At 37.8% G+C, this 27,983-nt stretch overlaps 5 protein-coding genes across 5 annotated transcripts; all 5 read left to right on the top strand.

Annotated features, from left to right (window-relative positions):
* Positions 1–105: 105 nt before the first annotated feature.
* Positions 106–2,793, top strand: FOMMEDRAFT_131433 (ribosome biogenesis ATPase RIX7; the record flags this gene model as incomplete). Its single annotated transcript, XM_007262709.1, has 8 exons — positions 106–117; positions 165–692; positions 746–847; positions 907–1,024; positions 1,075–1,222; positions 1,272–1,974; positions 2,024–2,143; positions 2,203–2,793. 8 exons carry the CDS (start codon positions 106–108, stop codon positions 2,791–2,793), a joined length of 2,322 nt encoding a protein of 773 aa, XP_007262771.1.
* A 6,052-nt stretch (positions 2,794–8,845) lies between these two features.
* On the top strand, positions 8,846–9,034 carry FOMMEDRAFT_36276 (uncharacterized protein; the record flags this gene model as incomplete). The annotated part of the gene is made up of 1 exon (XM_007262708.1): positions 8,846–9,034. A coding segment is annotated over one exon (189 nt), but the record flags the coding sequence as incomplete, so codon positions are not given.
* Positions 9,035–10,142: 1,108 nt separating this feature from the next.
* Positions 10,143–10,364, top strand: FOMMEDRAFT_75579 (uncharacterized protein; the record flags this gene model as incomplete). The annotated part of the gene is made up of 1 exon (XM_007262707.1): positions 10,143–10,364. A coding segment is annotated over one exon (222 nt), but the record flags the coding sequence as incomplete, so codon positions are not given.
* A 10,443-nt stretch (positions 10,365–20,807) lies between these two features.
* On the top strand, positions 20,808–24,656 carry FOMMEDRAFT_165286 (uncharacterized protein; the record flags this gene model as incomplete). Its single annotated transcript, XM_007262706.1, has 11 exons — positions 20,808–20,834; positions 20,891–21,073; positions 21,132–21,239; positions 21,291–21,386; positions 21,449–21,752; positions 21,802–21,867; positions 21,923–22,562; positions 22,624–22,778; positions 22,834–22,914; positions 22,971–24,280; positions 24,519–24,656. The coding sequence occupies 11 exons, from the start codon at positions 20,808–20,810 to the stop codon at positions 24,654–24,656; spliced, it is 3,108 nt and encodes a 1,035-aa protein (XP_007262768.1).
* Positions 24,657–25,886: 1,230 nt separating this feature from the next.
* On the top strand, positions 25,887–26,526 carry FOMMEDRAFT_151775 (uncharacterized protein; the record flags this gene model as incomplete). Its single annotated transcript, XM_007262705.1, has 3 exons — positions 25,887–25,901; positions 25,960–26,121; positions 26,191–26,526. 3 exons carry the CDS (start codon positions 25,887–25,889, stop codon positions 26,524–26,526), a joined length of 513 nt encoding a protein of 170 aa, XP_007262767.1.
* Positions 26,527–27,983: the final 1,457 nt, after the last annotated feature.

The raw sequence follows: 27,983 nt of genomic DNA, 5'->3' as shown, positions 1-27,983 counted from the left end.
TGACTAAGTGTTTGCCTTTTAGAGTGATCGACTCCGACTGTCTTCCAAAATTTCGACAATCGACTTGCCCAAAGTTGCCGACCGACAAATCCGCTGTGCAGAGGGATGGAGATATCAGTGAGTCCTTTACTGCCTGGGCAGTGTTTTTTGACTTAGAATCGTAGGGTAGAAGTGCGCTGAACAAGTCCATGCAAGGGCTTTGGTCAACTCAGCGCCGAGGCAAAGTAAACTTGAACTCATCTGTCGTTTCGGCACCTGCAAGTCCTCCTGGTACACCAAAAGTCGGTGAATCATCTGCATCGACTATCCCACCAAAAGAAGACCAAAATGGCTCAGCCATTTCAGCAGCCGATAACCAAGCATCCGTCGAACTAACTGATGGGCAATCGGAACCGCGTCCTCCAACTTCGGGCGTGAAGCGAAAGCTGCGACCCTCTCGTACTGCCAATGCAGAAGAAGCAAGCAAGAGATACAAGTCATCCTTATCTTCTAAAGACTACTCGCCTCCTTCTACTCGACTGTCAGACCTAGGCGGAGTGGAGGCTTGTGTGGAGAAAATGTTGGAGCTAGTTGCAATGCCGCTGTGTCATCCCGAAGTGTATCTACACACGGGCGTGCAGCCTCCTCGCGGGGTATTGCTTCATGGTCCTCCGGGTTGCGGCAAAACGCTACTCGCAAATGCTATTGCAGGAGTATGTGGTCTTATTCATGCATAGGAATCCTCTCTCCATCTCTGACTTATCAGGAACTTGGCGTTCCGTTCATTAGTGTCTCCGCGCCTTCAATAGTGTCAGGAATGTCAGGCGAATCTGAGAAAACACTGCGAGATACGTTTGAGGAGGCGAAAGTGCGTTACTCGTTATTAAGTTTCCAGTTTAATTTGATAACCCCGATCGGGGGACCTAGAAAAATGCGCCTTGCTTGCTCTTCATAGACGAAATAGATGCGATCACTCCGAAGCGCGAAAGTGCTCAGCGAGAAATGGAGCGCCGCATAGTGGCTCAGTTTCTGACTTGCATGGATGGTAGGTGTATGTTACTTCAAGTGGTTGACAGTTAGCTGAAGGTGCCATAGACATGTCGTGGGACAAGACAGACAATAAGCCTGTGATTGTGATAGGCGCAACAAACCGCCCAGATTCACTAGATGCCGCTCTTCGCCGTGCAGGACGCTTTGATCATGAGATTAGCATGGGAGTTCCTGATGAAGAAGCACGGGCACAGTGAGCTAACTTGTATTTATTTTGGTAAACTCTTCTAACTCTTCGTAAGAATACTTCGTGTATTCTGTTCGAGGCTACGGATAGAAGGAGGCTTCGACTTTCAGGCCTTAGCAAAAGCAACTCCAGGCTATGTTGGTGCTGACTTGGCTGCTCTGACCGGCGCAGCTGGTGTCATTGCCGTCAAGCGCATCTTTCAGCAACTGTCTGATGGAACGATTGTCCTTCCAGAGCCCGATGTATTGAAGGGTGCTGAGGATGGTATGGCGATAGACAGCGGTGATGCAAGCGGCATGGTCTCGCAGACTGTCGACCGAGCGACTGAACCACTCAAGTTGTCGACATTCACAAATCTCCCTCAATCTCTCCAATCGAATTCAATAGTGCACTTCCTAGTTGCTCATCCCAATCCGCTAACTGAGGCGCAACTCACACCTCTATTCATCTCGTACGTAGACTTCACGCAAGCTCTGAAGCAAGTGCAACCTTCATCAAAACGGGAAGGCTTTACAACAGTGCCGGATGTGACTTGGGCAGACATTGGAGCATTACATACAATACGGGAGGAACTGCATATGGCAATTGTCCAACCAATTCGACGACCAGAACTGTTCAAGCGCGTTGGCATCTCCGCACCATGTGGAGTGTTATTATGGGGTCCGCCAGGATGCGGGAAAACTCTCTTAGCCAAAGCCGTAGCGAATGAATCGGGAGCGAATTTCATCAGTGTCAAAGGACCCGAGTTGCTTAACAAGGTCAATCGTTTTATGCCTCCCCTCTGATTTATTCTTAAACAGTCAATAGTACGTAGGCGAAAGTGAAAGAGCCGTACGTCAAGTTTTCGCGAGAGCACGCGCCTCGTCGCCATGTGTCATCTTCTTTGATGAGTTAGATGCTCTCGTACCTCGGCGTGATGACAGTCTTGTGAGTTTGGATTCTTTTATGGTCACTTCGTATCTTGCTCAATTGAACAATTCACCTAGTCCGAGTCCTCTGCGCGAATGGTCAATACACTTTTGACCGAGCTTGATGGGCTGGACGAACGGCGCGGCGTGCATGTGATCGGTGCCACCAACAGACCAGACATGCTCGATCCAGCGATGTGCCGACCCGGAAGGCTCGACAAATTGCTGTACGTTGACCTACCAACTGCAGATGAGCGGGTCGAAATCACCCGGACCGTTTCCCGCACGGTACCGCTTGCAGGCGGTGATGAGGCTAAGGTGGCTCTTGGAGCGCTTGTTCGGGAGCGGTGCGAAGGCTTCAGCGGCGCGGATTTAAGTGCACTTGTGCGTGAGGCGGGCGTGAATGCTTTGAGACGTGCGGTATTCAAACCTACTGGCGACGACATGGATGCGACCACGGAGAGCGAAGACGTTAACGTATCTCTTGATGACTTCCGCCTTGCCCTTACAAAACTCGGACCAAGCGTTTCTCAAGTTCAGCGGAAGAAGTATGCTGCCATGCGGAACAAGTTCGCGGGTATGTCATTGCGATTCACCAAGGGTGTAGAAGCCGATGCAGATGAAGTGCCAAATGAAGTTGAGACTACAGATAGCTCTCATAAAATCTAGTACATAGACATTTCTACCGATAAAGCGTCAATCTATCCCTTGATATAAAGTACCAATGGTGGGAGTATTCAGCTATTACAGCCGTTTGCATATATAATGAGACTTTCTGATTTTGAGCGAAGTGAAGAAAAGTAAGAAATCACATGATTTTTTGAACTTAGCGAGGAAAATAGCAAGCACAAGACAGAGTGAATGAGACACATTGTGCCAGTGTCTGTGCATACAGTCTACCTCCTGCTACCTGTCCCTAACTTTTCAACCTGTCTATTACTATTCTATTGTACTATAATGTCTTACCATTTCCCTTGCTTTGTGTTAACAAGATCAGCTGTTTGTCTCATTTCTTGCCCTGACACTCATACAGTATGCTTTCTGCTTTCACCACTTTTCTTCTTGCTCCTGCACCTGTTAGTGCTATAATTAGTATTTAGTAACATTGTAATATTGCCACGAAAATATAAATAATTTGAATCATTATTAATGCATGTAAGGGCAAAAAAGTAAAATAAATATAAGTAGAGTTTGTATATACATTGCAATTCTTTAGTAAGGCTTCTGTCAACATTATAAGGCAGAAAAATGTATATTGGTTTGGAACAGTCTTTTAGACTGTTATATTAATTTGCATACATTATAATTAATACTATCCTTCCTATAGTATATACTCCTCATCATTTTCAAGATCAAATATAAGTCATTTTACTTATTACAAGGGATAAAAAACTTTATGTACCTTTATAATGTGAACAAATCTTTTATGCCTTATAATGTATACAATGTCTTTACTTATTATAAAGAACAGCAAGCTTTCCTTAGGCTTGAAATACTAATAAACCTTTTGAATATTGACAAACCTTTTGGATCTTATAATGCCTTATACTGTTTCTCAGAAATTGAGATCAATTATTTTGCATTTTACAGTTTTCACAGTATTTACATATTTTGAACCATTATAAGCTAATATAAGCTATAAGACTTTCTTGCAATGTTTTTTTTGCATTTGCAAACTCTGGGAAGAAACAGGCAATGTCATTTGCCCAACAACTGCTCAGCACAATAGCAGCAGAGGAGAAGTGACTTTGATAGAAGTTACAAGACTTGCTAAATGAGGCAAGTAAGGTGAACATCAATACATAGAATTAGAAAGTGGAAAAACAAACCTAAACCTCATCCATGTGTGTATTGTCTGGCAGGTGAGTGTCTTGTGTTTGAGTAGCCAGTCCTTGACCCTGGCCAGCCAATCCTCCTACTTAGAACTGTCTACACCCTTTACAAGCCTTCTGAGCTCTCAAAATGGCTGCAATCAATGACTCCTTGTCCTCCTCAGGTTTAATAGTGAGCAATTCACTAGAGGAGCCGAAAACCTGCCTAGAAACCTAGTAGTTAGTTAATGTAGCTTTAAGTAAATTTAAAAATATATAAAACATACCTATTCCACTAATTAAGTGTGTCCTGGACCTATAGAGACTTACAGTCTTTGAAAAACTTAAGAATAGTGTAATAAAACACTTTGAAATTAAAATTTTCATTGACCTTGCCAAAGGTTTCAAGTGTTGAAATAAAAAAGCACACCTATCATATCAAAAGTATTGTCAGTGTCACTAGATTATATTACTATTACAGCCTGAGTACTTACCTAGACACATATGTAGGCAATCATCTCTAGGGTGATGGACTTTATGCCTACAATCTCAGCATTATTTGCCTACATTGTTTTACCTTTACTACCAGGCTCAGCATCTGTAGAACTTGGGCTCATAAAGATCAGCCAAAGGCACTACAAAAGAAGTATTAGTATTTGTAAAGAATAATAGGAGTGTACTTACTTTGACAAGAAAACAGTCTTAGAATAGGCCCTTGTCCATTACTTCTAGATTGTATGACCCTTCCTCATACAGGAATGTAGGGAATGACCTATGTGTAATTAGGTATTTTTTTGACTTTACATTGTCTTCAAAACTATACAGTAAGGATATGAGTAAGAGTGTTCATTTTTTGTTTGACTTCATCTGTTAGTCTGTATACCTTTCCTTGCTACTGTGTGTATGCAGGAGTAGCATTAGTACAATCATCTGTAACAATTGTGGATAGTATATACCTCTGCCCATCTTACTTGGTTGATTGTCAATCAGTAGTTCCAGCCAGCCTTCCTTGAGTACATAGTAGTGCCCCCTCTGTTTGAGTGTAGATGTGTTGTTACTGTGACCTTACTCTGCTTTCTTGTTCACCTAAAGTAAATAGAATAGATTAGTATCATTAGTGACTATAGAATACAGTGTGTAATAATGAAAGTCTGATGACAGAGATGGAGAATGAATTCTGAGGGAATGAAGATAGATAGGGATAGTACACACACACATGTATTGGCTGTAGAGTGGACATTGGCTGCAAAGTTATTTTGTCTGTCAACTAGAGTAGAACAGTAAGGAATGTGATAGAATAGATAGGCACAACTTTATTGTGTTATACACATACCTTAACCCAAAGTGTCTTAGCCTCTAGACTAGAAAGTACTTTATAATAGGCCCTCTCATTAGAAAAGAGTACAAGAACACTCTTATAAACCCTGAAGAGAAGGTCCTTCTCTTCTTCATAACTGACACAGAGTTGTTAGTAATTACCAGAGGAGCAGAATATAATCAAACTTATGCATTTGTAATAACTCTCTTGTAAAGTTCTATGTCCTCAGTGTTATAGTTTGTAACTATCACTTCTATTCTTGAATACATTTCAAGAGATTCAACAGTTATACTATAGTTCATAGCACCTAGAATGTTAACCTAAAGGTTAATGTTCTACTTGATAGACTGTAAGAGCTAACATATTTGTTCAAGTGTGTCTCTGTACCTGTGTATTATAAATGTTATAAGTGAATGTAATAGTGTGTAAAAACAACAAGATGACTCACTTGATTTGCTTTAAACAGTCAGATTTTGTTACAAGGCTCCTCTCCTCAAGTGTTTACTGTTTTGAAGGTGGCAGGACACTTGGTAGAGAAGGAACCTTACTTGGGTCAAGGCTTAGTGCTTGTTCTTGGTTGAGAGAGGGTAGGGAGGACAACCTGAGTTTGTATGAGTGAAAACAAACTAGCATATTAAGTAACTTGAGAGGAAGATGGATTAAGACAAGAGAACAAGGACTGAGAGTGTTAGAGATAGTATGAGAGTAAGTCAGCAAAGTCTAGCAAGTTATTAAAAGTGATTCAAGGAACAGTACTAACTAGGATACTACTAACAAGTAGTAATATTAATACTTTCTGTGTCAAAGATAGAAAGAGGATGAAAGGAGTGAGTGAGTGAGGACAAGGAAGTAAGGTAACTGTGACTGAGGGCAAGAGCCTGAGAGTATTGACAATAAGAGCTCTTGGTAGGGGGGGGGGGGGAAGGACTTATCTAACAAAAATATGCTAGGAAAAGTAGGTGTATCCAAAATGAGAGGATTTAATATACTTAAAATAAGAAGTATGTAGTCACTTGACTGTCAGTACTCTGTATACACTGTACATAGTCTTACACACATAAAATACTTAGCTTAGACATGTGTAAATTCAGTGTTTCAGCTGTATATTTAGTAACATTTAATAAATGTATAAATTGACTAGCTTAAAATCATTAATATTAGTCTGTATCTGAGCTAGAGGTTAAATATTAGTCAAGCTGCTAGGGAACTTCAAGTTAGCTTTATGTACAGAATTGAAGGTATCTTTCATAACATACAGTAGACTGTAACTATAATAATGGACTTTGTACAGCTTGAATATAGAACCTACTTGTTATTAAAGTTGACATATGAGTAGATCTAATACTACTCAGTAATTAAGAAAATGCTTACCATTTCCCTTCTAGTCTAGTAGCACTTCTCAATTTACTTACACTAAGATACTTGCACTTTAGTATGGAGGACAGTACTATTATTATAGGACTATAGTGTACCTTAATACTTACTATATAGAGTATATGTCTGTACAAGTCTTAGGAAGAGGTCTGACCCACTTCTCAGACTTGTACTAAGAGTGGAAAATAATGATTGCTCACTTAAAGCAAATACAAATTATTAAGAAGACAGAGATGAACTATACAAAGTAATAAACAATGTCTAGTAGTGTTACAAATAGTGATTGTTATGATTTGTACAGCTTGTACAAGTCTTCTTTCTTAATTCTTACTACTTTCTAGAGTACTCTCAGGCTAGCATAGTCTCAGACTTGTGTTACAACCTGTGTACAAGGTAGTAAGGGAAGTAAATTAAGAAGGGCTGATATAAGCTTTAATATTCTTCTACAGTTTGCTGTATAGGTACATATACTGTTACAGTAAGTATATCTGTAAATTATACTACTATAAAGGAGTACTAACAGTAGTAGTACATATTACTGTATCTAAATCTCAGTCTTAGTCAGTAAAGATTACTAATATTAATCTATCTTGTTGTAAACCTCTGTATGTTAGATACTAGCAAAGTAGACACTTAAAGGCATATGTTAGACTAGACTGTACTTCTCTAACTCTTTAAAATGCCTTCCTTTATTTGTAAGACTTATAGTAAGGTCTTTAAGAAGAAGAATGTATGAGTAATCTATTACAATTATTGTGTTAATACAAGTAGTAGTCTGAACTCTCTAAAACACATTAGAGAGTCAAATAACAAAGTGAAAAAGAGAATAAGGTTAGGTATGTATAATAGTATCTTGATTCTTAAACAATGCTCACTATTTTGTATAGCTGAGACTCAGGCATTCAAAGTAGAGGATAATACTCAGACTGTTCCAGCCCTATTTGACAAGCCTCTTAAGTTTCCTGAAGGAACTAAACACAAGAAACAACTACTAAAGTAATTTACAGATCTCCTTCTATCTACTTTGAACTTGTCTGTACTTCCTACTGTATCTCTTCCACACCTTCTTAAGTTTATACTATCTTAGCTTCCTTCTCTACTACCTTGAGTCCCCTCTCTAACTCTAGTAACTCTAGAAATCATGTAAGGAACAAGAAGGAGGCTCTTTTTGTCTGAGCCAAACAAATACAAGTTACTTTAAGAGTACCCAGATTTGTCAGATAACTTTCCTGACAAGATGCTCAACCTTGAGGACTTATATAACTTACCTGGACTTTCTGTAGGTGATACTCTGACTCAAATGTCCTCACTCTCTAAACTTATTACTAATAAATATGTACTGTTTAATAATGTAGTAACTTACCTTTTAATAAGCTAGGCAAATTGTAAAGTGAAAGAAAAGACAAATAACAAGTTAGATGTCCTTGTACACAAAGTCTTACTTCATCCAGACTTTAAGCTATTAGACTTAGTAGACTACAGAGTAAGGTAGGAGAATTCACACATTAACAGTCTACACTATAATAATGATTCCCCCAAGTCTTCCCATTCTAATAACTAGTATAAAGGATTGGTTAAAATTAAGCTACCTTCTGAAGACAATAAAAAGTAGTCTAAGGGTGAAGAAAGAGCTCCTGAATTTGAAGTCAGGGGAATACACTACTAGCCCTTACTAACAACAATCTTTAAAGTCTTAGACAACCCTTGTTCTCCTCCTTTTCATTATATACCTTACAGGGAGCTTTAGAGACTAACAGTATGTATAGTATTAGAGCTGTATAGTAAACTTTCTACTAACCCTTAATTATCTCTCCTCTTCCTTAAGTACAACTCCTCTCCTGAACATATTTATAGTAAACTATATTACTTGGATTATTAGTTAGAAGCCTATAAAGAAGTACAAAGCTTTCTAATGTAAGACAGTACTGAAAACTTTGTACTTCCTCTTATTCTCTATTCAGACTCAACACATCTTACAAATTTCAGTTCTGTATCACTTTGACTAATATACATGTACTTTAGAGGCTAATCTAAGTACATACATTATAAATCTTTGTAGACAGCTTACTATCATCTAACATATATTCCTTCAGTAAGTACATTCCTTCTATATTTCTACTGTTCTTTATAATACATGTTCTAATATACAGTATTTACATTAATAAAGCTCTCAGTATTAGTTCAAGATATATATAATAAGGTTTATAAATGATCTGCATCTTTGGAACTTCTTACTCACTTAAAGTACAAACTATTTCAAGCTGTCTTGTCCTATATCCTCTTACAGCCTGAAATTCTCAAGGTATACAGCTCTGGTATTCTATTTGACTACTCAGATAGAAAATTATATAGACTCTTCCTAAGGTTTGCTTTTTACTCAGCAGACTACCCTGAGAAGTATGTCTTGTATCTATTTGCTATCTTCTTGTTTACATGTACTACAATCTTCACCTCAATTTACACAAGGATAACTGAACATTGCTACAGAATACTCATTACTAGCTTATGTGTTTTAGGCAAATTCTCAAGCCCTACAGATATTATGCTAACCAAATTCAACTATATACTTGGTACTAGAGCCAATCAACAAAGACAAACTCACAAACATATTAATGATACAGTACAGTAAGAGAAGATTTCTAGAACACAACAGTAGATTTTTCAATTAGAGAAGCCTGTAGAATCCACCTAGATAAAAAATCTCCTTAAGGACAGATCCCTCATACTAGTTAATGTAAGTGAACTGTTACTATCCAGGCAATACTCCTTATTACTCACTTATCTTATTTTTATAGAATACTTTTTCTGTACTTCACAAGTATGGATTCAATTTCTTTGACTTATTTGTCCTAGACTCTATACACAAATTTGAGCTGAGGGTCTGGAAAACAATATTTACCTATCTCTTATGTATTCTTTTTGTGTAGGGAGGAGAGAGTATACTAATACTTAATAGGAGGTAAGTATCTATGTTACAGCCTCATCAATTGTCTTACTGTCATCTATTTAGATATATTCATTATATTTTAGGTATTACTATACTCCTACATTCAGAATGGATACAATCTAGCAATTTTCTGGAAATACATCTGTAATGAAAAAAATTGTAGCCAGAGACTTTAAAGATATTCTACAGGTAAGTACCTCCCTCAAGACTATTAATATATATACACTATAATAGAATGTGTATTACCTAGTGTACTATACTAGCCTTTAAGGATTTACTACTAAAGAAATATAATAAAGTGGTCCTTGACCTTTTATTCATCTTAACAACCTAACATACACTTACAAAGCTCTACATTCATACAGAGACTACAGTTTGGTTCCTTGAGGAGACAACAACATTACTAGGATACTAGGTACAATACTTTAAGAAGACTGTATACTTAGCCTACAATACACACAAACTCTTAAAAGAGATTACTACTTAAGGATATTGTCAAGCTGTCCTACTTAATAAGGGTAAGGTAAAGGGACTAAACACAAAAACAATCAGATCTAGTGTGAAAACTAAAACACTCAACATTAATACACTGAAATTTTATTCTCTTAGTACATATACTTCTACTATTCATCAATTTGGTACAACTGATTCATACAGTACACAAATTGTTAAGTGTTTACTTTATAATACACTCTCTATACTTATCTTGATTGTGTATCTTCACAGGGGGAGTCTCAGTATAGGAGACTCAAACACATGTATGCTAGAACAAACAAGTAAGACACTATAAAGGCAGTTTCACAACTAAAGGGTAGGACCTATAAGATACATAAGATTAATTCTTGTATCAGCCTTAATAATGAATCTAGGGATCCTATCAAGCTAAGGGATCTTGAAGTCTATTATAACATAGTAGTATTAAAAAGGATTCTATCCATCTTTATTAGTAGCTTTCAGATAATGATTCTGACCCAGCTTTACAGGTGAGTACATTATTAGTCTCCTCTTTCTATTTCATGTATACAAGTACTGATACATTACACACTTGCTAGAATTTCCTGCCAAGTCTTTGTAAGCACTTGCTTGGACACATTCTCTTGAAACAGGAAGACAAGACTTTCACTACAGACAAGCTATGTAGCCTCTACATAAAAAATGACAAGCTTTTCTGTCTTAAGGTACTACACATCAATTACACAACCTACAACATTAGGAGAGCCTAAGATTCACTCAATCTACAGACACATACTAATATTATGTTACTATTAGATAACACTAAACATCCCTACATTTACACTTGAATAATCAGACTTTTTCATACAGAGGTCAGCTATATAAGTTTAAGGGCTGACTCTAACTTCTAAAACTTTAATCAGCTCAATTTTGCTTAGGTTTACTGGATGAAAGTCAATAAGAATGGTTTGTTTGTTAAGAGACAACTCTCTCAATTGTAATTCTATTGTTATACAGATCCTAGTACCTTTAGATTCATTAACCCAGACCTTATTCTTTAAGGTGCTCATTTAATCCTACAATTCTCTAAGGGTACTGTCTAGACACTCTTGCCTCTATCCCTTGCTCACCAACCTAAAGATAAGAATGAAGATTACAAATTTTACTTCATAAATGTGTAAGCATATTGTTGAGACTTTCAAATTTGGAATGTATTAATACTGAGTCATTTTTGGTCCAATTTACTACAGATTCATTAATAGGGACATGTTTATACACTATTAAGGTAGAGGAATCAGACACAAAAGTATGTGTTAGTGACAGTATAGAGAGGACCTGAAGGCTCAGTGAGGGGACCCAGGCTACAACTATTCTACACAACAGAAATACAGAATGTGAGTACTAGAACATAGTCAGAACTTACAGAACAGGTAGAGAGAGAGAGTAAGACAAGAGTAGAGTATATAGAGTAAGTCTAAGAGTACAGGACTACCTGGAGTAGACAAGATCAAGACTATAGGACTAGTCTGATCTTGTATGCCTATATATACTAAACTATACAAGAGTACTTAGAGAGTATGAGCTACTAAGAATAATAAGCTATAAAGAATGAAAGAAAGGAATGTTAAAGATAAAGGTACAAAGAATGAAGGGATGGACAAAGGGTAAGAGACTATAGAATAAACAGAGAATGAAGGAGTAGTCAAAGGAATGGAATGATGAAGTAAGGAAGGGTAGTAGTAAGAGTTAGTATGTATATAGTTTATAGACAGTGTCTCTAAGAGACAGAAGTCCTAAGTTCTAGTACAGAAGGGTGTAGAACCCTTAGAACTAAAGGTAAGAGAGTAGAGAATTGTAATATTACCCCCCCTCTAAAACCAATCATCCTAATTAGTAAACATAGGGCTTAGTTAGTAGCTTAGACATAGGTCAGAATAGTAAGGCTTAAAAATCTGTAAGGCTGAGTTTGTACAGAGTACTAGGATGAAGCTAATAGAAGTCTTGGATTGCTTTAGGAGTATGAGTAAGGTTCTCAGCAGGTTCCTAAGTACACTCCTCAACTGGGTACCCTTTCTAGTAAACAAGGAATTTGAGTTTTCTGTATAGTAGCTTAGTATCTACTATGTACTCTACTTTGTATTCTGGTTCAGAACCAATGAGTTCTGGTAGAGGCAGAGGGGGTCTTTGTTGTAAAGGAAAATTAGAATCATAGTACTGAGACAACAGAACCTTATTAAACACTAAGTGTATGTACTTTTATGTTGTCAGAAGTTAGAGTTTGTAAGCAGAGACACTAACCTTCTTTTTAATAATAAAGGGTCTGAAGCACTTGTTGTCTAACTTCTTTATTAAGTAATCTAAGGTCAGATTAGTAGCTTCTAGTATAACCTTGTTACTAGGCTGGTAATCCTTAGCTGTAGACCTCTTCTAATTATAGTTCTACTTTATAACTTATACTACCTTCTCTAAAAGAGCTTATGTGTCCTCCCTGGTTCTGTACATCTGTTCTACAAAGTCTGTTACAGATTCAGAACTACTGTTCTGGTTTAGAACTGTTCTCTAGTACAGATGTCTCCTATAATTGAGGAAGAATAGGAACTGTCCTGTTATAGAGTGTTACTAGTTATTGTGTACAAATTCTGTCAGAGCTAACCATTCAGACTAGTCTAACTACTAATGATTAATGAACATCTGAAGATAGAGCTCAATCTCCTGATTGACTTACTCAGTTTGACTATCAGTCTGTAAGTAATATGTAGTAGAAGGGTTCCCTTAAATTCTGAGAAGTGTATACAAGTCCTACATAAATTTTGACTCAAATTACAGTCCACAATTGTGAATAAGCTTCTGAGGGAGTCTGTACAACTAGAAAATGTGATCCTAATAGATGTGTACTATACCTTTGGAAGTGAGTTTCATTCAGGTCAGAACCATATAGACTTACTTAGAGAATTAGTTAACAATTATACAGATAGTGTTATAACTCTAAGACTTAGATAGCTTACTAATCAGGTCTACTGAGACTTCTTCCTAAGAGTGATCCAGGGTCTAATACAGATGTAAGAGAGTCTAAACCCTTGTCTGGTAGGTCTTAGTCTATTAGTATGTATTACAACCAGTTATGTACTTTAGGATTTCCCTCTATATTCTAGACTACTAGTAGTTCTAAGTAATAAGTTCCTATGTTTTGTGTCAGTCTAGATGTCCTATAGTCAGATTGTTGTAATAAGCTCAGACAATGTCCTTCTACAGCTTCTAATCCTTTAGAATGTACAGTTGGCCTTCCTAGTAAACCTGTCCATCCTTATCCTCCTCCTAATCCCTAGCCTGCTTCTCTAACTACTTTACTACAACCTAGTCCTGTGTGTGTCTCAGAGCTTACTGTATGTAGGTGACAAAGTCAACATCCTTAGATTTGAGTCAGATCTCTTGGATTGTCTCAGATGTGAAACAGGAATTGTCTAGGAGAACAAGATTTTTATTATTATTCTCCTCCCTTTCATAACCTACTTGTCTTGAGAGTAAATTGGCTTTCATTATTTACATTCTAAGTTTGTAGGTTAGTACAAAGTTATAGTCCTACAGTTCTAACATCTAGTAGGCTTGGTAGCAGTTAAGCTTCTAAGGCACCTGGAAGTATTAGAGATTAAAGTGATTACTCTAAATCTCAAACTTCTGTGTAACACTAAGAAAATATTAACACTACTCCTCTAGAGAACAGACAATTGTAAGGAGTTCCTTATTATAGATAGAGTAGTTCTGTTCTGTTACAGAGAGGGATTCTGATTAGAATGTTATTAGACACTACTTTCTGTCAATAAACTAGGACAGTACTACTCTATTCACAAAGTCAGAAGAGTTAGCTTCAACTCAGAACTTGTCTACAACTGTCAGAACTACTAATACAAGCTTACTAGTAATAACCTACTTTAGGGACTCAAACACAGACTGCTACTGATCCTCCCATTACTAAGGAACATCTTTGCTAGTAAGATTGTGAAGGGGCCAGGTAATAGTACTAAAGCTTTGAATAAAGTATTAGTAGTAGTTTACAAACCTAAGGAATACTTAGACTTGTTTCAGGTTCTAAAGTTATGACCAGTTCTAAACTGTAGTTACCTTTGCCAGATCTATACAGACCTCTCCTCTACCAATCACAAAGCCTAGATAATCTACTGACTCCTGTGTAAAAGAGTACTTTACTTCTTAGAGAAACAGTTTATTATCTTAGAGCTATTGTAGAACTGCTCAGATTAGTTAGTAATAGTGCTCAACTGTCTGAGTGAAGATCAGAATGTTATTCAGATACACACTAACATGCTCTAAGTCAATCAGATCTGTAAGAATGTGATTCATGAATGACTAGAATGTTGTAAGCAAGTTAGTTAGTCTAAAGAACATTATAGTTGGTTTGTACAATCTGTAATTAGTTTAGAACACAGTCTTCTACTCATCTCTGTCTTGGATCCAAATATTATTATACCCCTATCAAACATCCAACTTAGTAAAAACCCTAAATGTATGTGTCTTATTAATGAGCTCCTGAATTAGAGGGAGTAGGTACTTGTTTTTGACAGTACTCTTATTGAGACAATAATAATCCTAGACTAGACAGAGCTTTCTATCTTTCTTTTTAATGAAGAAGAAAGGGGAGGCTATAGAGGACTTTAAGGGTTGGATCTAGCTGTTCTGAAGATTTTCTCAAAGGAACTTGTTGAGCACCTCCTACTTGTCTCTGTTAAGTAGGTAGACCTTACAATCCTTAAGTTAGAAACCCTTAGTCAATTCAATTGTATAGTCCTAGAGACAGTGTTTAGGAAGCTAGTCAAATTCCTCTTTACTAAAGACTTTAGGGAACTCTCAGACAAAATCTAGCAGGCTGAGCCTATATGTGTTCTAGAATAGAGTTGTTCTGAGAGGGTTCTAGACTGGTTCTATCTTAGACATTCTTTAGATTAACTCTATTCTGTCTTAACTAGAATATGTATCCACATATTTATCCTAGTCAAAGAAGAACAACTAGTTACCTTCATCAGAACTGTTAGTAACATTAGAAGTGTTTGTATTTACTCAGAACAGTAGTATAAGGTAGTTGTAAGACTTAGAACACTGATTGAACACAAGTGTCTACTCTAACCAGTCAATAGTAGGGTTGTAAGCCTTGAGCCATTCAAATCTAATAAAGATGTCTGTCTTTCTAAGGTTAGTGACTCTGAACTTAATACTTTCCTTATAATCCTAAATGGTTATCTGTAGTTGGACAAACTCAGTAATCTAACTATTCTAGTTTAGAGTTCTGTCTATATTGTATACTAGGATTAGAAGTGGAACACATTAAGTAGGGAGGTAGTGTTCCTACATGAAAGCCTTATTAATACACAAACTAGTGTATCTACTGTTTACTAGAGCTGTTGTTTGGATCTGGGGGGATTCTAAGAAGGGAGCTAAGAGGACAGGGACTTAGAGCTAGTACTTAGAACATTCTTAGATGAACTGCTACTTGTTCTGAAGGGAACATACAGCTTACACAGTTTTGTTGTCTAAGAGAGTAAGTATATACACTAACATTTCCTTATTAACCTCTCTCTTTCAACAAGGACAGACTTATGTCCTCAGTTGTAAACTTAGTTAAGACTATCCCTACTTAATACTATAGACAAACTACTAAGTAGTAAACAGGGCTAGGTAGTGTTTTAAATGTTCTAAAATCTTAGAATGTAAAAGTAGTAAGTCAGATTATACAGATTTAGACTCAGATAAAGTGTGAAGAGAAGAATCAAAAGAATCAGAAGAAATAGGAGAACTATCTACTTTTGTTTTCAACTTTTTTCTTTCTAATAAATAATTTTGTTGATTTATTTTTTCTACTTTTTCTACTTTTTCTACTTTTCTTACTTTATTTACTTCTAATCCTATAGTGTCTATTGAATCAAAAGTAGTTATTAAAAAATCTGAGTCATAGCCCTTTAGTACTACATTTACTGTTAGGCCTCTACAAAATCCTAGAGTACATAGTTAGGGTCTAAAAGTTCTGAGGTGACTTTCAGATTTGTAGAAAAGGCTTCTTACTACAAATCCTACTTATTACTCATTATTACTCTAATGACCTGACAGATATACTATTACTTCTGTAGACAGTCCTTAATCTAGTGCTCTGACTTTCTGTAAGTAAAGTATACTCCTTACTTTCAAGCTTCTCTAATGTCTATTAGAACAGATTGATTGTGAATTACAAGCAGATTAATCTGAGGACTCAGAACTGTTAGAGCTAGACATATGTGTAGGCATTCTGTATAGACTTGACACATCCAAGCTGTAGCTTGGTTGAAGGAGATAGTGTGTGTTTTTCACTCAGTATAAGTAACTAGTTCTAGTATCATTCTAAGAATCTTATTAACTAGTTCTAAGTGAAGAGCTTTTTCAAGCATTCTAATAAGGACATTATTGAACCTAAGTGTGAATCCTGCCTTCTAGGCTAGGATATCAAACTCCTGAAAGAAGGTATTAGTAGAATGTTTGCTCTGTTATAGAGACACAAGCTTGTTCTATGTATTGTGCTTCTCATTCAGATTAATAAAGAAAGTACAGAGCTACCTTATAAATTCTGAATATGACTCATTGTTCTAAAGTCAGATCAGGCTTCCAATCTGATAGTCTTTGATCCAGTTCTGGGCCTAGGTAGTTGTGTTACCTTCCTTCATGAAGGAGAGGACAAATAGGATACAATTAAGATCTAAGGATAGATTGGTTAAAGTAGTAGCTACATATAGTTTGACTTAGTACTAGAAGTCCTTAAAGTGCTACCTATTAAAGTCTAAAGGGCAAGCTATATACACTTTCTTTCTAGAACAAGTTGTGACTTCTAGAACAATCAGAACAGGTTCTGAAGGGGCTAAGAGTATATAGTTAACAAAGGCCTCTTAGATAAAAGTCTGTACATATTAAGCTAGTTCTGCTTGTAACTACTAATCTGGTAGAACAGTAGGGGTGGCAGTTAGTGTAGGAGGGTCCATATTTATACTACAAAGGGATCAACACTAAACTAAAAGGGGTAATGAATAAAAGAAGGGTAGTAAAAGTTTAAAAGGGTTTAGAAAGTTTAAAATTTAAAAATGTAAAAGGGTTAGGACAAAGAAAAGAGATTGACACAATAGTGAGTACTAATGCTTGAAACATAGGAGAGTTGTAGAGTAGTAATGAGTAGTCTTAATCTGATGTCAGTAACAGTATAGAGGGGACTCAAAGGCTCAGTAAGAGGACCTAGACTACAACTATCCTACACAACAGAAATACAGAATGTAAGTACTAGAACATAGTCAGAACTTGTAGAACAGGTAGAGAGAGAGAGTGAGACAAGAGTAGAGTATATAGAGTGAGCCTAAGAGTACAGGACTACCTAGAGTAGATAAGATCAAGACTACAGAACTAGTCTAATCTTGTATACTTATATATACTAAACTACACAAGAGTACTTAGGGAGTATGAGCTACTAAGAATGATAAGCTACAAAGAATGAAAGAAAGGAATGTCAAAGATAAAGGTACAAAGAATGAAGGGATGGACAAAAGGTAAGAGACTATAGAATGAACAGAGAATGAAGGAGTAGTCAAAGGAATAGAATGATGAAGTAAGGAAGGGTAGTAGTAAGAGTCAGCATACATATAGTCTATAGACAGTACTCTTAAGGGACAGAAGTCCTGAGTTCTAGTACAGAAGGGTGTAGAACCCTTAGAACTGAAGGTAAGAGAGTAGAGAATTGTAACAGTATATAGCATTTAAATAGCTACCTACTATATAACACACTATAAGAACAAAACAATGACAAGATAGATGGTGAAGTATTAGAAGAGGAGGAGGAGACTGATAACAATGATAAGAATCTTGAAAGCAAAGAACAGAACAATGAGGAAGGCAAATCAGACAGTTATACAGACCTGTAGTAAATATTAGACACACTATTTACATGTAAGGTAATTTTGTAGTTACACACAGTAAATGACAATCTGTTGATCATCTGTACAACTGTTTTTGCTAATCAAATATGACACTGTAAGTATTCTACTAGGCTGATTCCTTGTTACTATCTTACCAACTTTTACAGTGAGCAAAATGAATCTTCTTTTAACAGGTGCCATTTATGCCTCCATCTTGACTCAGTTTGCACTAACTACAGTATTCTTCAGAGCAATCCTTGACTTTACTACTATTACACAGTTTCTCACAGTTTGTAGGATAGAGAGTACTATATGTGTTACTACTGTTTTTACAGATTCTTTCATTACTGTCACTATACTCTATTTACTATATCATATGTCTGTTAGTAATCTTTAATACACTACTGCTACCTGATTCAAGCATATACAGAATTTGCAAGGTTGTTTAGAGACTCAGAACAATAAGGATGGCTATTAGGTTGAAGTTTGTAAGTAGTACAGTATAACTCAACAGCTTTATCAAGGTCTTCTAGCCATTCACACTGCTTGTATCTTTTGCTTCATTATCTTGCTTACTTTGTTGTCTCTCACAGTACTCTCTAGACACACTTTCACTCAGGCTTGGCTCTGTAACAAGCAGTAATGACTCTTGATCCTCTGTCAATAATCTGCTTAATGTTGACTTTGATAAACTTGTCAAGTACTATTTGCAGCCTCACACAGCACTCTCCAGACACACTTTCACTCAGACTTGGCTCTGTAACAAGTAGTAACAACTCTTGATCCCCTATCAATAATTTGCTCAATGTTGACTTTAATAACATACTTGCATTCCTTTTACTTTACAGTTGTACACACACACTCCCAACAACTTGCATTCACAATTACCTTTAGTAAGTCCCTTCCCTCACTTGCATTTGACCTGAGATCTCTAGACTTACTTCTTATCTTACACAGCACTCTCTACACCTGCCCCCCCTCTGTTTTTTGGGCCAATCCAGACACATACAAAATGAAGGACACAAAATGTGTGTCCTGTAAGGCTAGCACTAATAAAATTCTGGGAGTGCTTAGGGAAGCACTCCCAGATCATTATAGCTGTATTAAAACAGCTAAAATTGTGTAAGTTCTTACATTTTTTACTTTTTTCTACTACTAACATTACTATTATTATTATTAGGGGTGGTATTTATGAGTCAGGTAATAACTACGCGCCTGGCTTCTTATTTAGGGCCGGCAATAACGCATCTACTAAGCACGTGACTCGCGTAAACCCCCGTTGTCGAATTTCCTTTAAAATTCGATGCTGCTTTACACCCGTTTGTATAAATAATGAGACTTTTCGATTTTGAGCAACGTGATGTAATGTAAGAAATCACATGATTTTTTAGACTTAGAGGAAATTTGTGGGCACAAGATAGTGAATGAGACACATTGTGCCAGCATCTATGCATATATTTTGAGCTGCTACAATCATGAGTAACTGCTGCATCAGTAGAGACCTCAAAATCTGCTGTCTAAGACTGTATGACCTCAATATTCTAAGCTTGGACAACATTCTAAACTGTGTAAGATTCTCTCAGGCTACTTCATTGTGAAAAAGTCGCATTCCTTATATGGAATTTTAGACTTTGTAAAGCAAAATAAACATTGTATATACATTATAAAGCAATATAAGCATTATATATACATTATAAAGTAACTGCAAGGTTTCCAGATGAATTGTAATGTCTAAATAAGACATATTAACACATTACAAGACAATATAAGTACTATGGATAAATATAATCTATAAAACTAATTATACTAACCTTGTATGACAAGCCAAAGTATTATGTTTACATTATATTTCTATTATAATTATAAAAACAGAGTGGTACTTACAATATAATAAAGTAATAACAACTATTGTTTACTTACAAATGGTTATTAATGTATACAATTATAAAAACATTCTTTTTGTAAAGTTATAATCTTAATAAATGTATAGTATTAATATACAACTTGATAGCAATCACAAAGCAAGTATGAGACAAGAAAAAAAAGTATTACAAGATCTTTCTAATGATGAATCTCACAAGCTCTGTACAAGCTTGATTTGAGCAGCAATAATATATTGAAGAGGGACCATTCACTACAAGCAACTTCAGGAAAAAGTCTGTTTAAATATAATGAATTACAGTCTATTTAAAGAAATATTAGCATTTTATATACATTGTAATTCATATGTAAGGGTTAGAACACAACTATAAGGATAAAATAAGGCATATTAATGTATATAAAGACTCTAAGAGTGTTATGAATTATTACAATTCATTGAATACATTATGATAACCTTACATTATAAGCTAAAGTATTATACTTAGATTATATAAGTATTATAATCTTAAAAACAGAGTGATATCTGTAATATAATTAAGCAAAAATATTTATTTTTAGTAGATAATTAATACAAAAGGCAAATTAATGTATATAATAATTAAAAACTCTATTTTTAGGGTTCTAATCTTAATAAATATATAGTACTAGTTTGTAATGTGTGTGTTATAGAAGTATAACAGATGTAAATAAAATACAAAGCAAAAGAAAATATTACAAGATCTTTTTAATTACAATTTTTTTAGCTGTCTTGTAACTAATAGTTGCCCCCTTGAAATTGAATTCCTTAAGATAATATTAGCAAAGAAAGACAAGACAAAGGTAAAAAAAACTCACATTATTAACAAAAGGCAGGTGTATAGATCCTACCAATTTCTTCTTCCTAAAACATCTTATTAGAAGGTGTAAGGTATTATGGTTCACATTTACGTTTTGTGAATGAATCGCGACCACAGGTTGATGCGACGATGAGGAGGGGACATGGTTCAACCAAAGTACGTGTAAAGCCTTCTATTCACAAATATAATAAAAAGCTAATGTAATAATGAAGGTACCAGGTGTAAAACTGCGCCCGCCCGATCGAGTCAGGTCAAAGACAGCAGACGTATCGTTGAAGAACTCCGTTTATGCCCAATCCTTGGAAGCTCATGAGCTGGATTTTACGGAAATAATTAAGAGCTGCAAGAAGCCTTTTGTTGGAGTAGTCGTCTGTGCTTCCGGAATTAGTGACAAGGTGTGATTCCGCCTGCCTATTGACCGTTATAGTGGCTAACAATCTAGTTTTCTCTTAGGTTAACTTATTCCATCAAGCAGTACAACTTGGAGCGCAGACATCATCAGACCTTACGGACAGAGTCACACATCTTATTTGCGAGAACCCTGGGAGTGCAAAATACAATGTACGTCTCAGCGTCAAAGTGAATCATTGAATAATTGCTCAGTTTCTTCAGTATTGCGTCGAGCATGGCATACCTATTCTACTTCCATCTTGGATATCGGAAGTGCATAGTAAATGGATTAGTGGAGAAAGTATAGATGTGGCAAAGGTGCGTGAACGGAAACATATCAGTCTTCAAAGTTCAGAATCTAACCTAGTTTACAATCAAAGAGCTCCAGCGTGCATCGCTTTCCTACGTTCCAATTTGTACGACTATGCCTAACTGCGGTAGACGATGTGCAAAAGAGGAAGCAGATTCGAAAACAATTGGAGAAGAACGGCGGTACATTCGTTGAGACACTCGGCAAAGACGCGGAAATCACACATCTCCTATGTGGGCCAGACAGAGGCGACAATGTGGGCGAAAAAGGAATCTCCGCAAAGATGCAGTTTGTCATGAAGGCCAACAGGACCGCTACGACCAAAGTACATTTGGTTTGGGAGGATTGGTTTTGGGACTGCTTAGAATTCAAGGGTACGCCTAGCTGATCAGCCATAACACCGTCCTGCTAATCCTGTGTTAGGCATTCTCAATGAGAAGGAGTACGTGGCCACTGGACCTCGTCCGCAGCGTAGAATGATGCCAGAATGTGGGGAAATTCTTACTTGCGTTCGTGAGGAAGTTCCTGAATCATCATTGTTTAGATTCTCCACTGGTGGCACCAATCGCTTCGTCAGCTGAACAGATCGACCGACGCGCACCTATCATATCACCTGCATTGGATATCAGTCAAGACGTGGAAGAAATTGCTAATGTCAGACGCGTTCCCGAAGCAACAACTCGACTGTTTGAGAATATGCTGAGAAGGAGAGGCTATGAAGTGAAGGGTGGAAAAGTGCTGCGAAGCCCAACCAGACCGCGAATTTCCAACCCGCTTGGTGGATACTTAGAACGATCGTCCACCGATAGAGTCGATCAGAGGTTGGCGGTGGACTTCGCTTCATCGCGTGCCGAGAGTTCACTGGCTGCGGCTTTCAGGAGAACGAAGTCGTTCGCAGTTAAAGGTGATAACTCCGAATCCTCTAACGTGCCATTGCAACACGCAGCATCGACATCTTTTGTGACGTCTAAGCAAGCAGCATCATCAGCTATGCCTATTTTTAACCTACATACCGAGGACGTCAGTGTTCCGGATGGCGAGAAGAACCTCTTTGCAAACCTGGTATTCCGGACACTCGGTCAAGCGAATGGACCGAAACTGACAGCAGCACTCGAGCTTCGAGGTGGAACCGTCGTAGATGATCCCGAGGCGCAAGTGGATTTTATCATAGTCCGTCTCGCGGGGTTCGTGCTTCGTGCTTTTACTTTTTTGCAGAATAAAATTTTTCTTACAGAGGAGCTACAGTGGTAACACCTTCTATCTTGATGAAAAAGATGAAATGCAGCGTGCCAAGTATCGAACAGAGTGCTGGGTAGAGCAATGCATGTTCGAAGAGCGAATATGTGCTGCTGAAGAACATCCAGCATTTGTTCCCCTGCGGATCCCTACTCCTATTTCTGGTATGTGAAGCCTTTGAAAGTATAAATGACGGCCTAACCAACCCCCCTCCCGAAGGTGCTAACAAGCTGTATATCCACGTTTCCGGATTAGCTGCCTCGGAGAAGACCCCATCAGTCCGTCTGGTAAAAGCCATTGGTTCGTGATTTTTATTCCCCTTCGGTTATGTTCTATTGGCTCACGAACGCTAACAGGGGCAACTGTGACGGACCAGCTGTCGAAGCGAAATACACATCTTATTTGTCCTTGTGGCACAGGCGCAAAATTCGATAAGGCGCAGGAGTGGAGAATTCCTATCTTGAATTTACAATGGCTATATGCTACTGTGAAGACAGGCACAATGCAGGAAGTAAAGGACTATCTGGTTACCGCAGTTGCGCCCGAAAATACTGGTAAAGGCGGAATGATGATGGATATCACAAACAGCGAATTTGTGCAAGGTTCATCGAAGGTCAAGACACCCAGTAAGAGCTCTGACCGTTCACAGTCTTCAGACACTTCCATTCCCGTCGTACCATCTTCGTTTACGGAGACGGGGCCTGAGTTTTCGGATTCTTGGGTGGCTAACGCTCTCCTCTCGGAGTCTGTACATGATCATCCACCTACCTCGTCTCCAGCGCTTTCTACCCGTTCTCATGGAACTAGTCCAACTACTCCCTCGAAGCGCAAACATAAGCCAACGAATCTCACTATGGAAAACACCACTGTCCTTTTACCATTTACTTCTCCGACTAAACGGAGATCTCCTACAAAGTATCATGACCGAGTTCCATCGAGCGTAACGCCTTCTCCGCTAAAAATGCCATCCAAGAACACCCGTACAGCGGACCACGAGGCATCAATAACGCCCACAACAGCACCAACCGCGACGGCCAATACACTGAGTGGGGAAAGCGCAAACGTGCTAAAAGATGCGATCGCTTCGCTCTTAGGCAAACGACCCTCTTCAGAAGATCAGGATTTCGATAATAATCAGAATCAGAATCACAGCTTGAAAGGACAAGGACAAGGACAAGCCCCGCCTACTCGTGCTTCGAAGCGCTCAAAACCACCTCCGAGGACGAAATCGAGACAGGATGGCTCCGGACGGACCTTTTCGCGCACGACGAGTGTTGAGGCGTTGGGACGTTCGGGATCGATAGTTTCGTCCACAGGTGTGGTCGCGGGACCGTCATACTCGTTTGATTTCACGATGGGAACGACAGGGACTGGGAGCGTTGGTGGACTTATTAACAGTATTGCCGAGTCACCTGCAGACTCGGATATTATCGGCCTTGGATCGGGAATTGGTACGGGAGGGGAAGCTGACGAAAGTATGCGAGTGACGTATGAAGATCCAAGCCAACGAGCCGAGGAACGTAGATTGTTGAGTCTCATCTCCGGTGATGCAATGGATGCTGATGCAGGACGGGAAGCTATTCCTGCGTACGAGGAGAATAACAATGTACTTACCGAGGAAGAGAAAACGTCACAGCCTCGTCCGAGAAGGAAGGGGAGGAACCTGGTGCGAAGAGCAACTGCAAAAGTCGCTCAACAATGTTAGGGTAAAATGCCCTTCTTCTTGCATACTCAACAAGATGCATTTATATCTAGGAACAATTTAATTCTATGTATTATCATTGAATAGAGGCCTAACGCTGAGCATGGCGTCCAAGCCCGAAAATTTGTGACTATTAAGCAACAATTGCTTCTTGTAATCTAATAGCAAGGACTGTGTGCTCAACTTCACCTCCAAATCTCAGCGACGAACACGACGTGCAGAAATGTTTTCATCGGGCTTGTTTTACCGACCCAAGGACACTGGCGCCACCATCTCTTCGACCTCTCCCCACTTCATCTCGCTCATTCTTCGCGGAGGAACGTGGAGACAGCCAGTGTAGGATTTGATCTGAATTGCATTGCCTCGGTCTGAGTTGAAATGACAGTGTTTACTTGCCCACTGTCAACCTGCCAGATTTGCAAAAGAAGACGGTTGCTTAGAATAGAGCATCACGAAAAAGTCGCAACAAATGTATTTAATAATAGCAAAAGTAAACTAATAAAATGATTTCATAAGCATTACATTCTAAAATAATACTTGTATTTCACTTGTAATGTAATTATAATGATTGTATATAAATGTAAGAAATATACAAAGTTTCTATTAAACTACAAACATGTTTTAGAGTAAGTAAGCTTACTAATAGTATTATTACAACATTACATGTGAGGTACAAGTACTCAACTCCTATTATAATATGCTAAAATTATATTATAAGTTATTTGTAACAATAGTTGATTGATTATAATAGTCATAAAAGTAATATGTTGTGCTTGTAAGTTAATTACAATACTTTTAGTAAGATAATATACAATTATATATATTAATAATGTTAACAATCACTCTGTCAGACTTATAATATAATTTGTTTTTACCTTTAAACAATATATCGAAGTGATTACATAATCGAGTACCAAAGATCGAGAGCATATAATGACGCACTTGCTCTCGTCACTCCTTTTCCTCCTACCTCCATCATCTCCCCAACCCTCTTCCCCCAACGCTATGTCGTCTCTTTTGTCCTCTCCAGGCCAGTCCTCTGCCTACAAGCATCCTCCAGCAGGCACACTGCCTGCAACTGCCTAGACAACAAAGGTCGCTGGATTCGTCTCTCTAATCTGCCACTGCAATGCCTGCGCTGAGCCTCAGATCTTGTGACAACACGGCCGAGCTGGCTACACAGTCCTTCAGCGTAAAGCGTAAGTAGCCAGTCCACTTCATAATAACTCGCACAATAGTTGCTCATCCCTCTCCTCCCAACTTCTTGTCTCCCTTTCATCCCTCCCGCTCCTCGCTCTGCCTCTTGCGTTGCCTCTCCTTCATTGTCCTCCTTTTTATTATGCTCGCCTTCTTTTTTGCATTCGCATTCGCGCATCCGCATTGTTGACCGACTTCTTCAATAATTCCATGCATTCGTGTACTTCTTCCCACTCAGCAACGCAAGCAACAATCGGTGAGTACGCACTCGCGACAATGTCCATGTATTACCACTCCTCAGGCGCAATCCTCTCTCTGACCCCCCGCACACTCTCCTTCCACACCTACCATCCTATGCTTGACATCACCCTCGATGGGCCCACGCCGTGTGCATTTATATACCCCAGTGCTGTCCATGACACCATTTTGAATAACAGAAGCAGTAGCCACCACTCACCTCTCCTGAGCCAAGTCCGCCCGCACCACCCACTTCATCCTCTCCCTTCGAGCCAGAACGTCCTAGAGATACACCTTCGAAGTCATCCACAACTATTACTGAGTTCACTGCACCTCCGATTGCGCGTCGCGTCGTAGCTAGAGCATGCAACGTGCTTGCACAGACACGTTTCCCCTGCAGCCCAAATTAGCTCGCTCAACGCTCCGGATTTCCAATCCAGGTGACCCACCCACACTCGCTACACGCTGTCGCAGTGCGTCCATCTTTTCACTCTTATTGTCACTTGCTAATCACTCTAAGCTCGTCTCACAGGCGCAGCCTCAATCTCCACAACCTGCTCAACCTCATTCCACACACACTCGCAGTTCAACTTGCAGGGACCGAGCAACGACCAAAACGTGGTGACGAAGACTACATCGAACGGCCTGAGAATGCGGTCATCCTTGTCCAACACAAATCCCACTCGCAGAAGAATGAGGCAGAGGCAGCTGGTGGTGTAGGGGTTGGGACTGTAGAAATGGCGTATTATTTACTATTTTTGTATTCTATAATTTAAATATAATTATATTCAATTAATTATTTGATATAAAATTGTATAGTAAGTAAAAGCAAGCTATTCAAACACTTGTAATGACTTGTAAGCATTATAAGCAGATATTACACTGTCACAAATTAATAAGTATGTCTTAACCTTGTAATTTAGGAAGTATATTATAATCACTTGTATAACTTGACAATTTATAAAATTATATTAGAAATTGCCAAGTTTTAAAAGTATTTTTTCTTGCTTATTTAACATTGTACTTTCCTTACTTAACCCCCCAGGAAGATTATAAGTAATTGGACAAATTTTATAAAATTTATAAAATATACAAGATTACAAGCAAGTATAATACTTAAGACTTTTTTGTGATGGAGGAGAGTACACTTGTAAGACTGAAAATTAGGGCTTAGTATTAGTATTATAATAGGGAGGTAATGACTATACACTGTGAAAATGATGTTCACAGGACTCTAATTTATAGTAGTATCAGTGTAGAACACCTGAAGAGTGAATTGTTTGTTGTACCTCCTTGTAAAGTAGCAGTATCATGTTTATGAAAGTCATGCCTGTAATAATGTATAAATATATAGAAGAAATTCTTCCAAACAGAGACTCACAGATGATACATAAGAAGTACATTACCCCTACATATGTGTATTCAGGAACAGTTGTGCTAGATTCTAGGATGACAGACCTGTAGTCAACATATGCTTCACAAGAATACTGAACAATCCCAAATCCCAATCTGTACTTGTTTAGTAGATACAATCTGGAATGAAATGATTAATTAAATAAACTTACAATAGTCAAAGGCCTTGGCCAGGAGTAGGCTAAAGTCAACTACTTATTAGAGATAATTATATGTGTAGGAATTTAAAGATATATGTTCTATTAGACTTTGTACTAATGATTCTGAAGGAATATTATGATTCCCTACTTGTAGAACATTCAGAGTATAGGAAAACACTTGAAATAATTTAGAGAGAGTTCTGGTAGCTATAAATGAGGACAAACACTAAAAAGTATGTTTAAGACTGTAATAAATACTAAAGAACAAAATCCCTACACACTACAAGACAAAAAGCATTACATCCTTATAATACACTTACTAGACCTTAGTAGGTAATATCTGTCAATTTAATTAGTGAATTGTCTGAGTCTAAGGGATTTAACACTATTTGTATTATTGTAAATTGTTTCTCTAAGCAAATATATACTCTTCTAACTACTACAAAGGTTACAGCTGAGAGAATAGTTAGACTGTATAAGGATCAAGTCTTTAGACTCTATAGATTACTTACAGTATATGACAAAAGTATTGTACAGGTGAAAAAAATATATATAACTTCCCTAAAACACAATAATATTACACTCTGTAAATTGGTACTTGTAGTCTAGCATTTTATGAATACAACACTCTATAGAGTATTAAATTCCTTTCAAAAATGAGTGAAAGCAGAGAAGAATAC

This window comes from Fomitiporia mediterranea, assembly GCF_000271605.1.
Source record: "Fomitiporia mediterranea MF3/22 unplaced genomic scaffold FOMMEscaffold_2, whole genome shotgun sequence".
NCBI lineage: Eukaryota > Fungi > Basidiomycota > Agaricomycetes > Hymenochaetales > Hymenochaetaceae > Fomitiporia > Fomitiporia mediterranea.
Note: the sequence above shows the minus strand (reverse complement) of the source record. Positions and strands in the feature narration are given on the sequence as shown.